Source organism: Epinephelus fuscoguttatus, linkage group LG2, assembly GCF_011397635.1.
Source record: "Epinephelus fuscoguttatus linkage group LG2, E.fuscoguttatus.final_Chr_v1".
Lineage (NCBI taxonomy): Eukaryota > Metazoa > Chordata > Actinopteri > Perciformes > Serranidae > Epinephelus > Epinephelus fuscoguttatus.
The window spans coordinates 29,678,152-29,694,144 of record NC_064753.1 but is presented as its reverse complement, the minus strand read 5'-3'; the positions used below and the strand labels follow the sequence as shown (position 1 = coordinate 29,694,144).

At 41.6% G+C, this 15,993-nt stretch overlaps 1 protein-coding gene across 8 annotated transcripts in view; it reads left to right on the top strand.

The window, feature by feature from the left end:
• The window catches only part of sox6 (SRY-box transcription factor 6), a 150,425-nt gene that overhangs the window by 24,064 nt on the left and 110,368 nt on the right, over nt 1-15,993 (top strand). For 6 of the 8 annotated variants that reach the window (XM_049561336.1, XM_049561383.1, XM_049561354.1 and 3 more), the window contains exon 3: nt 7,102-7,152. The exons of the other annotated variants lie outside the window; for them this stretch is intronic. In XM_049561336.1, coding sequence (XP_049417293.1) covers nt 7,118-7,152 — 35 coding nt within the window. In that variant the 5' untranslated portion in view covers nt 7,102-7,117. The remainder of the gene's footprint in view (nt 1-7,101; nt 7,153-15,993) is intronic. 8 annotated transcript variants of the gene reach the window in all.

Genomic DNA, 15,993 nt, shown 5'->3' with positions numbered 1-15,993 from the left:
CACGCCAAGGCACAGAATATCTCTTGCTGGTCAAGCCTGTTACAAAAGATATATGCCCTACAGTAGCATCTTGCAATGGGGAGAGATTCGTTCTGCAGGTATTTGTTTTCATGTTTCTTTTTTTTTTTTAATTTATTTATATATTTTTTGCTTGTTTGTTTGTTTTTGTTTTTTGCCTCCCTTCTTTTTCTCTGTTTGTACTATTATTATTACTATTGATGTTGCATTTTTTTGTAATCATCTGTGGGATAGTTATGGAGGCTTGAAAGTTCTACCCTGTCTGGGGCACACTATTTGGGTTGGGGGGAGGTTTGGAGGCAGATATTGATGCCATTGTAATGCATCTTTTTGAACATTCAACGATTGTATGACTGCCTCTGTTAATAGAAAAGCACAATAAACAATTGATCACAAAAAAAAGTTTTGGCTGCATCAGTGTTGCTGTAAAAGCTAGCCTAACTACGGTACAGAAAAACATCCTCACGTAGCAAGAAACAAAGCAACATCCCAAGCGACTACTAGATGAGCTATATGTTTGAAAAAAGTATTTGCAGCTTTGATTATGTAACAGGATATGAATAATCTATATGTGCTGGATGAGCTATATTGACTGTCCTCTGCTGGTCCAGCTAAAAATGCTTCTCGTCAGTTGGCCAATAAATTGCCGCTTAAGTTTTGATAATACTGACTCGATACAAAAGTGGTAATGGTTACGTTATTAAGTCACTGTAATGTTATTAGACGCCTGCCAGTATTTGTTTAAAAGAAAACACTGCATAAAGCCGCAGTGGACCAGCATTCATTGCCATCCCACTCTTCTGAGACATTAAGTCAGATCATCATACAATGCGAAATCTAGTTCTTTTGACCTACAGGTTTAATTAAACTCAAAACATGACAGCAAGTAATTTAGTTTATGTCTGAAGCGCTTATAGAACAAGTTTAATTACATGCCTGCAATCTCATTTGGAAACACCTGAGGATATGTTAGACCATCTGAAGAGGCCATATACGCTCTTTGTTAGTGTGTGCCATTTATCTAATAAGCAACAGCCTCATGGTCTCACAGCTCTCTGCCCACTATCGATGGCAACACTCAAGGGGAGGATGTGGGGGAGCCATTTTATCAGAAATTAAATAAACAGCACTTCACCATAAAATGAAAATGAATAACCTTTGAATGGTTGTTCGTCATCTATTATTTATCAAATGGGCCTCTTCAGTCCACTGACCCTGCAGTGATTATGGTCAATATGTTGCTGAACAGAGACCGCTTGACAAAGACTGCCTAACAAAGATTTTAATTTCATCAGCCTCGATTACTTCGGAGGATCCCAGTGCGAATTTGTAAAACTAATTGTTGCACGTCATTACCTGGCAAGAATGTGGAAAGCCCGACTGAACTTTATCCATCTTCCGACAGCAAACTCTGCATTCAATTAATAGCTTGTATTACTCATGAATGACCACATTTTGAAGTGCTTAAACTAAAATATGCTGTTGGCAATTTGATTAGGTGGGTTGTTGTCTGGGCTCTCTTTACAGTTGGTGATTAAGTATGGTCTATATTTAATTACATGAAAAGGACCTCACCCCTGAGTTTATTATTATTATTATTATTATTTGAAGGTTTGATGGACTTTATTTCATTCTCAGAAGAATAAAAACCTAATATGGACTTGGCTGCTGTCCTGCTTCTCAAGGTATGTTCCCTTGTACTGTAGGACAGAGTTTCACCTAGTAGCTATATACGGCAGAAAACAGGACCAAAGAACATGCCATTAATCTTCTTGCTACCCCAGCTGTGGAAAGTAATGCATAACTAAAAGTCCGGTAAAATGAATTAATGATTTCAACCATGAACTTTTCTCCCAAAACGCCATGAATCGTCTCCAACTGATAATGCACCACGACCCTGGAGTGTGAAATCCCTGTTGCGTTGAGAGTAGCCAGTTAATTGATTCGCAAATTATTTAAAGTTTGTGGTGCCCAGGGGAGTGCTAGACTCTAATGACGGCCCATTCTGAAAGAGTTGAAAAACTCTTTCCAGGCAAGTCGGTATTAAATTGTAACAGTAAGCTTACAAGTCGGATCTGAGCCCCAAGAAGAGAGATGGTGTCCTGTATTGTGTTGTTGGAGTGGGTCAGCTGAATATGCTCTTTAAACTGGGATGTATCTCCTAAAGAGAAGATCTATACTGATTGTCCTTCATTCCTCTTTTGAGAGGCGCTGTTCTTCTCCTTTATGGTGCTTTCTACCTCTCTAGGAAAGCATATAATATAAAGGATTATCTAGCTTTGATACAGACACTAAGGTAAATATTAGAGTAAGTCAATTCAAATGCCATTTTTTCTATACTCGGCATATGTCTTATTTGTCCGTCATCCTAGTACTCGAAGCAAATTCAGCCATTTACTTTTCTGTTTAGTGTTCACTGCAAAATAAAACAGGTTCTGACTGACTTGGAAAGGGTGAAATGTTGTTACTCTTACTCCTAAAATTCTCCAGCGGGCTGACACTCTGTCTGTGGCATGTGTGTTTAAAAGAAAAGCTGCATATATAAGTCAGAGATCAGCTGACAAGGAAAAATAAATGAGTTCAGAGTGTTTTGTTGTGGTAAGAAGACATCGAGGCGGTCACTGTACAGAATAGGTTCGTCTGGTAGCGTACACACTGTACGTTCCATTTCTTCTTAGTCAAATTTGTTTGATCTCTGTGTTAATATCAAGAAGCCTCTAATCTCAACCCATTAGCAACTGCTGTCATTCAGACACACGGTGTCGGCCTGATTTAAATAAAATGAAATGAAGATAGTTGTTTCTGGTCCCTTGGCTTCACTCATTGCCATAAACATATGCTCTGTGCCCCGCTTCTTTCCATCTTATTTATGACTTTAATTTGTTGTGTGGGCTGCGCAAGAAATCAAATTTAATCCAATCCTCCCAGGGACCCTGTCATATAATAACATGGTAATTTCTGTGTATCCTTTTGAAAAATGAGGAAATTAATTCTTCCTGACATGTTCTAATTATTCCAGTGTGAACGGCGGATGGGCTCCCCTCCTTCCTCCCATCCCCCCCAGCCCCCTAAGTGTCAGTTGCCGACGGGTGGCGAGGTGCTAATGCTGACCAGCAGCGCGTTTAATTTGAAACATGAGCAGACACCTTTCAACACACCTTCCTAATGTTGGAGTGGCTCACACAAATTAATTCACTACTCATCTGGCAGCTCTGACTGAGGTGTGTGTGTGCATGCGGGCGTATGTGTATGTGCAGTGTGTGTGTGTGTGTGTGTGTGTAGGGTAGGGGAGGCGGAGAGGGGGTCAATGGGACACTACTGCCATTAGTAAAGACAACATAAGGTGTGTCTGTGTGTGCGTGCATATGTGTACTGCCCTATATGTGTAAATGCAAATATGTCAGGGTGTGTGGACACGTGCTGGTCCAGGTATCACCATATTTCATGTGACTGGGTGTTGAGTTGGCGTAAAGCTGTCTGCTGGGATGTTGGGATTGCTTGGACAGCTTTTTATCCCCCCCCCCTCTCTGGATCTCCCTCCTCTCGAACCAACGGTACCTTTTCACACATCCCATGGCTCCACTGAGAGCACTGAAAGGCTTATTTAATTAGACTGTCATCAGACAGTCTTTAGCTTATCACTTCAATTTGCATAGGGACACTACTGGCAGAGACGTCATGGAACAATGATCTTATGTTTCATGTTCAAGGGTTAAAAGCATAAACGATATAAATGTGTTTTATTAGCAAGGGAAATGTTTTTATTTTTTTTAAGAGTCCTTAATAAAAATAATATCGTTTCAAAACAGGCTTGCTTTTGACTTTAAATCTGCAAATAAATTCACAATTATCTGTTCAAAAAACTGTCCTTCCGTGATGGTCTGTACAGGCAGACACTGTTATTAGGGGGGGGAGCAAAATTGGTTAATAATTAACACAGTTAAAATCGAAATATAAAATAAAAACAAGCTGACTTTTGCCAAGACTTAGTCCCTGTAAATCCACAGCTCTGTATACATTCAGGTTTCTGAGAGGAGAAATGTGTTTCCACTCTAATTATGTACAGTATCTGAGCAGCTGAGACAGGAGGAGAAAAGATAAACAAACAAAATTTACTGAACTTTGGAGCCGGGTTAAAACCATAGAACTGTAATTGATTTGGTGTGTGTGTGGATGTGTGTTGTCTATGGGTCGTAGAGCAGAGGGCTCATAGCCGTGGCGTCATGGTGGAGGAGAAGAGAGCATGGCTTTGTGAACAGTGGGTGGGTCTCCCCATGACTCAGAGAGAGGGGAGAGGCGTCAACATGGCCGCCCGGCCCACAGGGATTAAAGTGCCCCCCCCCCCTCCCCAGGGTTAATCACTGCCATTTTGGATCCATGCAGAGGAGCAAATGCACTCTCCATCACTGTGGAAGAACTGAGACATAAGCCACCAGTTAGGCTGCCACTCTGTGGGTAGATCTGCTTCATAAGCTTGTTTCCACTCCGCACAAAAGAGTGTTTTGAGCCCTGGTTTACTTGTCTGAAGAAGGTTGGAGTTGCTGGATCAGCGCAGACGCTTGCTCTCCATATCCTCCTCTTAGGATATTGCTACGTTTTCTCATATGGGTTCTGTTAAGGGATATAACAAGTAACCTGGGATGTAGTTACTGGTAGGATCTGTGTAGCTAACTTCTGTGTCTCGCTGTGCGCCCCGCACTACGTGAGCCTGTTAATGACTGAAGGCTGAGAGTGCCGTCTTGTGCCAAGACCCACATGGCTGCTGGCGGTGCATTAAATCAGCAGTCAATTTGACTGGAAGTTTGAAATCTGGGCTAGGTTAAGGGGATGTGCTGAAGCCGTGTTAATAGCTAGCTTGTTGTCCATATGGTACTGCTTTAATAGAGCACATTTGTTGCAGATGGTGGGAGACTTGGTTAGGCAGAGGCAGCTTTTGGCAGAGGCTCATTCTTCGAAAGGGCTGCTGTGCTGCTCAGACTGGTCCAGGCCAACTTAGTGATGTCTATCCTCCCTGCCTCTCCTTCACCAAAAAGCCTGCCCTTGAATTGCGGCCGAGCCTTAATTTAAAGTCATTCTTGTTTTTTTGTGTTCGGAGAGGAGCAAATACAATGTGGCTCAGTCACTTTTTCCTGAGTTTGGTCATTTGCTCTCCAAACCGCACCTTTGCTTCCATAGGCTAAGTTCAGTTGTTTCTGACCACAATGGGACTGCAGACAGCAGGCACAGCTGAGGAAACACATGCACACAGAGAGTGAAAGAACAAGGGTTATGGAGTAAGACCAAAGATAAAGATAGAAACTGAGCAGAGCCTAATCTATTTCATTTTCTCTGCTGCTACTTAACTGTTGTAGCAAGTCTGCAGAGGGATTCAGGTGCCAGTAAAGTAAACAAACACACATTTTGACAATAAAAAAAAGGTGCTATGTTCATGCTGTCACTTTGTTGAGCTTCTGCAACAAATAACGTTTCTCTTCCTGATTTCTGTTTTGCAGCATGTAAATTTGCACTAGAATTTTTTTTTCATGTACTGTAATACCAACGCAAATTCACATTTGTGTTGGTAATTGTTTTAGTCTGTGTGCGCCTGCCTCAGAGTCTGTGTGCTTTTTGCACTCAGAGAAGTGAGGAGACACGCTTGATCTGCTCTGCACTGTTTGACGGTTGTTTTCTCACGTTGTCACTGGCTCGGTGTGCTGTGGCGTGGTGATGGTATTATGTGCGCTGGGCCAGCTGAGTGGAGAAAAGAGCAGAGCTGCAGCGCCCCTAGCTATGCCACTCCCGCCTCCCCAGACACCTTATTGTGAGAAAAGTCTCGGCTGAGCCCTCTGGGCCTTGTGGATCCATTGCCTCGCTAAGTGCTGGCCAGACTGAAAGGCACAGTGTCCTTGGGCCCGGCTCATTCTTTCCATTCTCTCAGAGGCTTTGTCTCATAAGCCTCGAGAGCAAGAGGAGAAAATGCCAAATTACACTAAAACTTAAGGTGTTTAAGGGCTGAGATGTCATTTGCTGTTGCGTTTCATGATAAAGTACATGACCGTGAGCTATAAGTTCAGAAAATGTTATTTTTCTTTCCATGGTGTTAGAAAGTATTGATTTTAACAGTAGGAATTTCGATCTGCAGGCTTTAGAGCTTTTAAATTCTTCAGTTATGAAACTGAATAAAAGGAAGGTGGAGTGATGAAATGCTGAAATGAAATGACATGTTATAATGTAGAAAATATTTCTGCAAGCTATCCTTGCCATGTTTCAGTGGCTGAGCATCTTTATAAGGCTGGTTGTGAGATCTGAGAGACATTTAAGTTTCAACCACTGACAAAAGTTCCACTCACAAATCTGCTCCCTGGAATCGCTGCTCATTTCTACCACGCGAAAAAAGCACATGGAAGTCCTAATCAATTTCCAACCGATCTTTAACACAATAAAAGTGTATATTATACAGACCAATAACATAGGCTAATGGAAACCTGTTGTAAGTCATTTTTAGCCATGTGTCTCCAGTATTTTGTGGGTAAGGCTTCTGAACGACCCCTACAAGTGGTGACATCATGACCACATCCTTTTGCCTCATTGACGCTGTAAGTCCCAGCTTGGGTCCCTTGCGGCCGGGCTCCCAGAAGCCACAGCACCCTACGCCACACATGGGCTGCAGCTGGACCACCGTTAGCTGCTCTGAACAGACTGGGGCTGCTCTGGGATCTGCGGTTACAGTGCTGGATGTACATGTATATATCTGCACACAGCCGTGGAAAAAGCCTGTATAGAGATCAGTAGGCAGAGTTTATTTGATGCAAACATATCATCAGGCTCTCAGTGCAAACCGATGTTGTATGCAAATCCACTCCCTCGATGGAAAGAGGTATAATTAATGATGTCAGTTCATAAAAAGAGAGGATGGGTTCGTAGCCATATTTCTGCTTTAATTAAAGACATGCCTTATTATAGGAGGAAGATGTATGCTCTATGTGTTTTTCTTTCTTTCTTTTCCTCTTTCTTTCTTCCCCCCCTTCCTCCCCTCTCTTGTTCTTCTTCTTGATTATCACTCGTTTCATAGTGAAAATGGTTCTCTGTGATTTCTCCTGCCAGAACCCCACACGCTGACATGGAGGGCTTTCTTCGTAGCAGCTTTTTACTGAGGTTAGTTTCATTTCCGTTGTTGCCATTCAGGATCATAGGTCGGGCAGGGGTGGTAGCGGGCTAACAGGGGGTTATGCTTTCTGACACATTGTTAGCTTTAGACTTTGTACTGTGTGTGCGTGCACATGTTTGTGTGTGCGCATGTGTCTGTATATTTGAACAATGTCAAACATGGATTCTAACTTATTTACCCAAGCTCTGTGTTATGATTGTGTTCATGTAGTGTGTGGCTGACTGGCATGCTCACCCTGATAGCCTCCAGTCAGACTGAAAGCACACATCAACAACTTAAGGGACACATGTAGATGAGCTGTCCCCATACCCAGCCCCTCCTTTTTTTCTCCCTCTTCTCCCTTTCACAGCTTAAAAGACCTGCAGATCAGGCTTTCTGTGTCTTTACACTGCATGCTTTTGTCTGACCCCTCTCCCCATCTGCCCTCCCTTACCAAACCACCCTAATCAGGGATGTTGGGGCGAGGCAGTCGCTGGCATATCTGTTTTGTGATGTGCTGTTGTTTCCTGTTGTGTTCCGTGTTTGTATTCAACCTACCATAAAGATTTACATTTTTTGTCTTTACCCTTCCTGTGATTCTAATTAAAAATTTGTGCTGTCATTACACACAGAGGAAGTAAATAAGAGAGTGTATTTACCATTGGCTCCTTTCCTAGTCAACCACCTTCTCTAGGCTCCAGTGTTGCTCCCTAATTAGGGTTGGCTCATTAGAAGCCACAGCAGCAGCATCTGCCTTTCAAAGCTGCTGTCAGCCAAACTTTACTAAAGCTAATGAATCCTCTTTGATTTCTTTTTCAAAAGGTCACTTATTTGATTAAATTAACAGCATTTTTTTTCTCCCTCAGAACTGTTGGGGGCATTTTAAAAAGAAAGGACAATTTGATACCATTACCCTCGCTAGTCAAAATGTCCTTTAGGGATTCAATAGAAAAATCTCTCATGCATTTAAATTTATGTTATTTATCTGTAGAATTCAATCATTTAAAATCATATACAAAATAAGATTGAGGCCCACGTTTATAAGCTTAAGAAAAAAGCAAGTTGGGCTAAATTGTGCAGTAAATCCTGCAGAATCATACTTACAAAATATGCATCTATGGCTGTTAACTAAGACAGTTTATTTTATTTCATTCAACAAAGTGAAAGAGACATTTATCACTTACATGTAAATTACATATATTTAGTATAAATCCATAAATACTTGATATATGTGCTGCAGTAAACAAATAAAATATGTAATGCAGAAATGTATCTGTTTTATCTTTCATGGCTTGGCACCCATTTATTTGGTATGGTATATCTGTTATGGTTTGACAGAAGTTATTCAGGCATACAGCATGTTAAATTTTTGAGAGCGCACTGCCTATGCTCATTTCCGCTTTTTTTGTAATGGTACAAAGTGGATGGCAGCGTTTATCTCTCAGCACCTGTTGAAACCAGTTTGGTGGATAACTAGCTGCACTAAAGACGCACTGTACACTGTATGTTGCACTGGAGCAGCTTTGACAGAAGCATATCTCAAATTTGGCGAGAATATTTCCGCATCCAGACTCACGACTACAAAAGAAAAAAACACGGAAAATGACCTTAGACCTCGGCTATTTGGAACAATTTCCTTTTGTTCTCGTAGCTGCGAGGAAACATTGTGATTATTCTAAGTAAACACATTATTGCACCGCTAATCCACATCCTTCTGTCAATGTCTGTTTTAATTAAAGGAGAAGCGCCAGTAGAAAGATATCACGCACACTGGCTGGAGATTGGAGGCCTCAACAATCAGGCCAAGATTAAAGGCAGGCTTTGCTTCAGGGTTAGCCCTTTTGCTTAGATAAGACTTGTGTCCTGGAGTGGGCGGCGGGGTGGGGGTAGGGGTGAAAGGGGAGAAAAGGATAGAAACATGGGTGGATGGATGTGGCAGTTAAGACATTCCTCCAGTGAAGAATCCCAGTATCTTTTTCCCAAGCAACTGAATTAGGTCAAAGGGAGCTTTATGAACATGCTCATACATTTCTGCCCCAATGTGCAGATGTTATTGACTCTTTATACTGCATGTCATATCTCAGTAGCACACCGGAAGAGCCTTTCATTATTGTAATGAGTCACAAGTTTGGTTTTGAGTCATGCATACAGCGAGTTATAATGGTTGTAAAAACACTACATGATACACGGCCATCGTGAAAAACACATCAAGCTCCTCAGATCTGAGCTCCATATTTTATGTGCAAGTTGAAGCCTTTGTACTGTCTCGTAATAAGGGCAGTCTGTTTAAAATTCCCAACATTTCTAAAAGTAATGCAAAAAGTTCTCCTAACTACAGTATACAATGCGCACAGTGGCTTTAATAAACAACTATTTGTGCATTCGTGTCATTGTGAGCCTCGCAGCTCTTTGTTGAGAAGATGTGTTTTCATTTTAGATCAATTTTTCATATGTTTATGGAAGACGTTTAACAGGTTTTTGTTTGTGTAGTCAAAGAGACTGAGTGAGAGTGAGAGAGAAAGGGGAAGGAAGAGAGACAGAACAGAGTTGTGAACAGAGAGAGAGAGAGAGAGAGAGAGAGAGAGAGAGAGAGAGAGAGAGAGAGAGAGAGAGATATGTCTTCAGTCTCTCTGCTCCCAGTGGGCAGGACCTCCCCCTACATTTCTGCCATTATTTGATGTAATGAAAGGAGAAAGTGTGTAACATTGAGATTGTTAATTAATTTAGTCTAACAAGATGAAGATAAATGAAACCCACTGAAGGTTGACTAGGCTAAGGGGCCCACTTAGCATTCCTCCTGCCCTCGAGCTCTGTCTCTCTCACTCCTTTACAATAGAGCACAGCTAATAGGTGCAGCGCCGTGTTTGTACAAACCCGCTGAGCTCTCACCCAGTAAGTTTAGACGTGGACCTTTTTGACAAAATATTTCATTTTCAGCCCCTATTTATCATAATCTGCTCTCTGGGATATTTTAATGGCCAGGCTGCATTTGTAATGCAGTTAGTTTTGGAGCAGAGATATGCAATTATCTAATTGAGTCATCTTGACATGTTAGATAAAGCTCAGTTGATGTACATGACTGGTGAACTAAATTGACTTTTTAAATGTAGGCAGAGAAGCAAATGTTAATACGTTATTATTCAGTGGACACCTTGTCGTCTTCTTGTAGATAACAAACACACTTTTTATTATCTTCTGCTACAGATCAGTTATATTTTTTCTGTAATGGCGGGAGGTTATATAAATGGCCATTCTCTCCAGCAACTATGTGGCCCCTTCACATGAGTCTGTGTGACTCCCAGCCTTTCACCATATGAATGGTTCTTGTCTAATGCGGCTTGGGGGCTATTTGAGCGGCAAAACAGACAAAAAGCAGAAAGGACTTTTTTTTCTTTTTTTTTTTTTTTTTTACAAAGCCAGACAGTTGTCTTCATCCAAAGCCCTTACAAGCAAATCAGTAGTCTATCGAGGTCCTTCCTCAGTGGACACTTTGTACAGGATCTTCATGGCAGCACAGACCAATCATTATGGCACCCATTCTTTGCTCCCTTAGTTCTCAAGTCATCAACAATGGGTTGTTGATTGTATGGAAAACACCAGAACAATTACGTCCTCTGTTTTGGTGGCAGGGCAGCGTTTTAAAGTGCAGTCCTCGATAATGGCCTCATTATTGTTATTCTTGGAGCAGGCCTCAGGAGAAAAAAGTAGCCGCCTGCAGTACGTCATTATTTCGTAAATTTCGATTAGCTCATCATGCTGTCTCCTGGCAAACAGAATCATAGCTAATTAAAAGTGAGCGAGTGCTCTTGCCTGTGACTTTAAAGGTAGCACTCGATAGGCTGTTAATATGAAAAAAGTGGTAAAAAAGGAGGATTAGAGCTGTTACCCTGGTAACTCCAACTTCCATCTGCGAGGGAACAATGAACTTGTGTTCCTCCACCACCTATGCTTGAAAAAACAGAAAGCGAGGAAGTGAGTGTTCTGAAAGGACAAGACCCTTTTTAACAACAAAGTGGGATCCAGGCCTAATAGGCTCTTTGGTGCGAGTTGTTAGGCGAGATCACTGGGGGATAGAGGAGCAGAAAGGTCAACGTGTAATCCTAGGACAGTGAAGGTCGTCTCAGGTTCCTACAATGGTGTGTTGTTTCCCGAATCCGTTTGTCTGCCCGACAGACAAAACCTCAAGTTTGTCCATTTCAGATATTTCAAAAGAAAACAAGATTGACAGAAAAGGCTGCAAGTTATATGTCTCCTCGTGATAAAGAGGGTAATATGCCCCACAGCCAAAATGTACACATTCCCGCAGCTGATTAAATAAACACAAACAAGATGCCAAAGAGTTGGGCCAATTAGACGGAGCTGTCAGAAGCTGTTGGAATTGTCTCTTGCATCTCTTTTCACTGATACAACCAAATCTGCACTGGTTCCTGGCACCTCAGCTCAGCTGGAAACAACACAAACTGTTCCATGAATCTTAAAAACACCTCAGTATTTAACCAATGCAGCATTTTTTAGCTTCTTTTCAACTATCATTGAACACTCAAAGATATTATATGTATTTTAGTTAAAGCATTGAAAATCTTGAGATGAGAAGTGGTGGTGAAAAGACTGGTCATCGTGACTAAATTTCTATAATATTCTTTTTATTTCAACCGGCATTCAAACAATTTTCTTAAGCATTACTAAAAAATAAAAGTGTTTGATGGGCTTACAGTTAAGAGCTGCTAAAGAGCTGCGACTCCGAAAAGGATTGCTCCCGCTCTAAAACACTGCTGACTTATAATGATCCATGACTATGGAGGAACAGTATGTGTTTCTCTTTGAGTTTTATGTCCCTTATTACAGCTGCAATACGTCTGCTCACATTAAGCTAATTTATGGCTGAGGCCAGCATAACAGCAGTACAGGTTAATGAATTTGGCATTACTAATTAAACGTTATTGAGGGATGAATATGAATCCTGTAGTCGGGCGGGACAGCGGAGGAAAGGGGGAGGACAGGAGAATGGGACAGAGGACTTTTCTGCACCGTCCCTCTCCTGCAGTTCTTCCTTTGGGTCGCGTTCACAATGAGTAAAACAGGAGAAGTGAAGCCTTTGAGGTGAAATGGAGGACAGCTTTACTTCAGTGCAATGCCCCGTTAAAATACTTCCTTTGATTAGATGCACCTGGGAAGAAAATGATTTGTCTGATTATGTGTAACTGCACTGAAGGTGCTTGGGAATATAAAACCTCCAATTTTTTTTTTGCATGTGTATTTCTGTATTTGGTGACGTAGCAACAGTGTAAAAGGATAAATGACTCTCATGTATGCTGAGGACCATTCTGTTCAACGCAGTGCACAACATGTCCCTATTCACACAATTGCTGTTAAGTAATTATTTCAGTCACCTCTTGAAAAAGGACTTTAAAGGCAGCGTAGCCCATCCTACTTAGGCAAAGAGGGATGATGGTGACAGTGTGGAATATTGTGTCATTACTGAACTGCCCTCTGACGCACTCTCTCCAGGACCAGGCTGTGAGTGTGTTGAGGAAAACAATATGTATACATTTCCCTAATTTTTCCATACTTGGCCCTAGTTGTTAATGAAGTGTTACAAAAATATGACTTTTAAAAACCAATGTGCTTATTTTGTTTCAGAAATACATTGTACAGCCAATTTTCTTGCTGTGTTTATGTAATATGGGTTTGTACTGTGGTTAGCAATGCATTGTGGGCTGGTACATTTAAAGCAACAGCCAAGCGGCAACCTTCAAGGCTGAAAAATGAAGCCAATGCAAAGTGCCAGAAGCTGCAGTTCCTTGAATGGCCACTTGAGGCTGGCTCCAGAAACCAGTCAATCCCCATAGACACCAGTGTTAAAATGCTCAACTTAACAGTTGACATAAACATGTTTACAGCTTGGTACAAAAAACATTTTGGTGTCTATAACCAGTGTCAACATGCATGACAACTCCACGGGAGATGAATTTTTATATAACTCACCCGTTTACAGTTTTTTAAGGCTTAAAGTTACGCATATTATTATCATTATTCAATTATATTTATTGTGTTTTTAGAAGATGCAGCAAACAAGAAACATGGAGCATATACACTCTGAACCCACAACATCCAAACGCACCCCGCCCCTCCCCAAGACTGGCCTGCACAGACAAACAAATAAACACCACTACATACACTTAATACACATCGCTAGACAAAATATAGAGTCAAGATAGACTGATGATAATACTCAGGTATTGCAAGTGAATTAACAGCAACAGAATAGACCCAGCAAGACATTATTACAATAGTCCAGGAATGGTTGCCATACTTTATATAAATCCATGACATCATTGACCAGTTGGCCAAACAGAGGGGGCAGGTTAGACTTCCAGTTGTACAGAATGAGATGTCTTACTGAAAAGGCTAAAGCATGGGTCTGGGCTCGGTAGAGACCCAGATCTCTTTGGGCCACACCAAATATTTCCAACCGCAGCTCTGGGTCTATGGTTTTATTACACATGTATGAAAATGTCTCAAAAATCTTGTAAAGTTATGCATATTTATGGGAAATGAGGCTTAGTGACAGGCTGTCTGCGAGGCGTTGCTCTGGTCTATGAGTCAGATCCACCCCTTGCTTCATAGCTACACCCTCTCGTCCAAATATGGTCACTTCTGGCTCCAAAATAAACCAAGATGGCGATGTCAGAAATGCTCAACTTGAGGCTTCAAAACGTGATTACATGTCACGGTAGCCAACAGCACAGAGACCCTAAACAGTATGCTAGTGGTTTAAATTACAGTATACTGTAGCATTTTTTTGGGAAATGGGTGTTGACAGTGATTTAATTCAATTTTATTTTTAAAGCCCAGCATCAAAAATCACAATTTGCCTCAGAGGGCTTTACAACTCAGTTCTTGGACCCTCGCAGCAAACTCCTGTGTAATGGCAACACAACTAAAATAACGAGCTATCAATGACTGTAAACTATGTGGTTAGTTTCATGAGGATTTGGACATGTGCATAAAAGTGACTGAAATATTTAAAAATATGTTCAGATCTCGTGTTTGTTTTGTAAGTGTTCCACACAGCCTCCCAGCATGCTGCTCAAAGCTCCCTCTCTTCCAACAAGTTTTACCTCCTTACCAGAATACAGAGACATTTCTTGGAGCGTGTTATACTTCTGGTGTAAAGCACTCCTATTTTCTTTGTCTTTTTAATGTGTGTATTGTTAGCGGCTTGTGTATTACACGCACAGTTTAAATCTTATTTTTCCTGCCACTCTTTCTCTCCCTCTATTTCACTCTCACTAGCGCCTCTACACTCCACGTCTGACATACTCTCCCAGAGAGCTAAGCCTTTCAATTTAGATTTCAATTATCATGTTAGTTTTGTGATTAGACTTTAGTCCTCCAGGAATCAGACCTCTCTGCTCCTCTCTATTCCACTCTATCCCACTTCCCCTGCAATCACATCCCATCTGATGAATTGCGCATATAATTACGGAAGTTATTGAATATGCAGATCGCTGCTGACTCTTGGTGTGCGGTTCATAATGCATCAACTCTAACTGTATCAAACAAGGGTCTCTGATAAAGACCCACTCTGATAATGAGAGAGGGCCAATGTATGCTATTAGTCAGAGATAACAGACACCACAAAGGCTGAGACTCAATTAAAACAGAGCCACGCTATAATCTGTGTGACTCTGTGTGTGTGTGTGTTAGTGTGCGTGTGCGTGTGCGTGCTCCTCAACAGCACTCAGGCCAGTGTAGGGACTTGGCACTGGGCACAGTCAGATCTACCATTACAACCAGCACACCACAGACCAGTCTGAGAGGCCAGCCAGCCAGTGCACAAGGTGTTTATGAATCAACCAACATGAGGTATTTCCCCCATGTTACAGTATGTTGCTACCATCGTTTTACACCCCGTCCCATGATGCAATCCCTTAGAGCTTTTCGAGAGAGGGGAGTGAAGCACTTTACAGGCACACCCACAGGAGGGGGTTGTGGGAAATTTTGAAACTTTTGATAGCTTTTAGAGAGCTTTCTTAAAACCTGGCACACAAGCAAAGAGGAAAAGGTCTCTCATGCTATAATTTTTTGTATTTTGCTGTCAAAATACTGGGGATTTGTTACTCGCTCTTCAACAGGTCCAAAAGCAATACTCTTTTTTTTTCCACATAAAGCCGGTCTTACAGGGTTGCTCAGCTAAAGTTTCACACACACAATTGAGAATACAGGGAAACGGAAGAAACCGGGTCCTGTATTTTTAGCCCCGAGCTTGTAGTGATGTAGCTGCCATTTATAGCTGATATGCCAGGCTGATGCTGGACGGCTGCCCTGCTGACACCAGAGAGGAGGAGGGTTTATAGACTGCACAAACTCTGCACAACACAATCTCAGACAGGCATGTAATAAGCAAATCAAATGTAGATTAATTACATTGTGACCTATTTAACTGATGGAGAGAGGTTTATATTTTAAGATTTGTTTAATATGTTGACACATACTTCACACGGTGGAAATGCTCTCAAGGCGCAGACTGGTGGCCGTCTAATGTGTGGCCCCAGAGGACAAAGACACACAATACTTTGCTTTAAACTGAGAGATAATGCAAATATCAAAATGTGAAGCAAGAGAGGAGACATGGGGGACGTGAGTGATAGACCACCCTTTTACCTAGCAGCAGAAAAGATACTGAAGCTCTCCTTTGTGCTTTCAATCTTGTGCATGCGTATTTCTGTCCTTTCCACTCTGTCTGCATTTTTTGTCTCACTTGCCACTTTGAGTCAAGTTTTATAATATTGCTGGTATATCATGCCATATATTTTGCACCCACGCATATATGCACAGCGTCTACA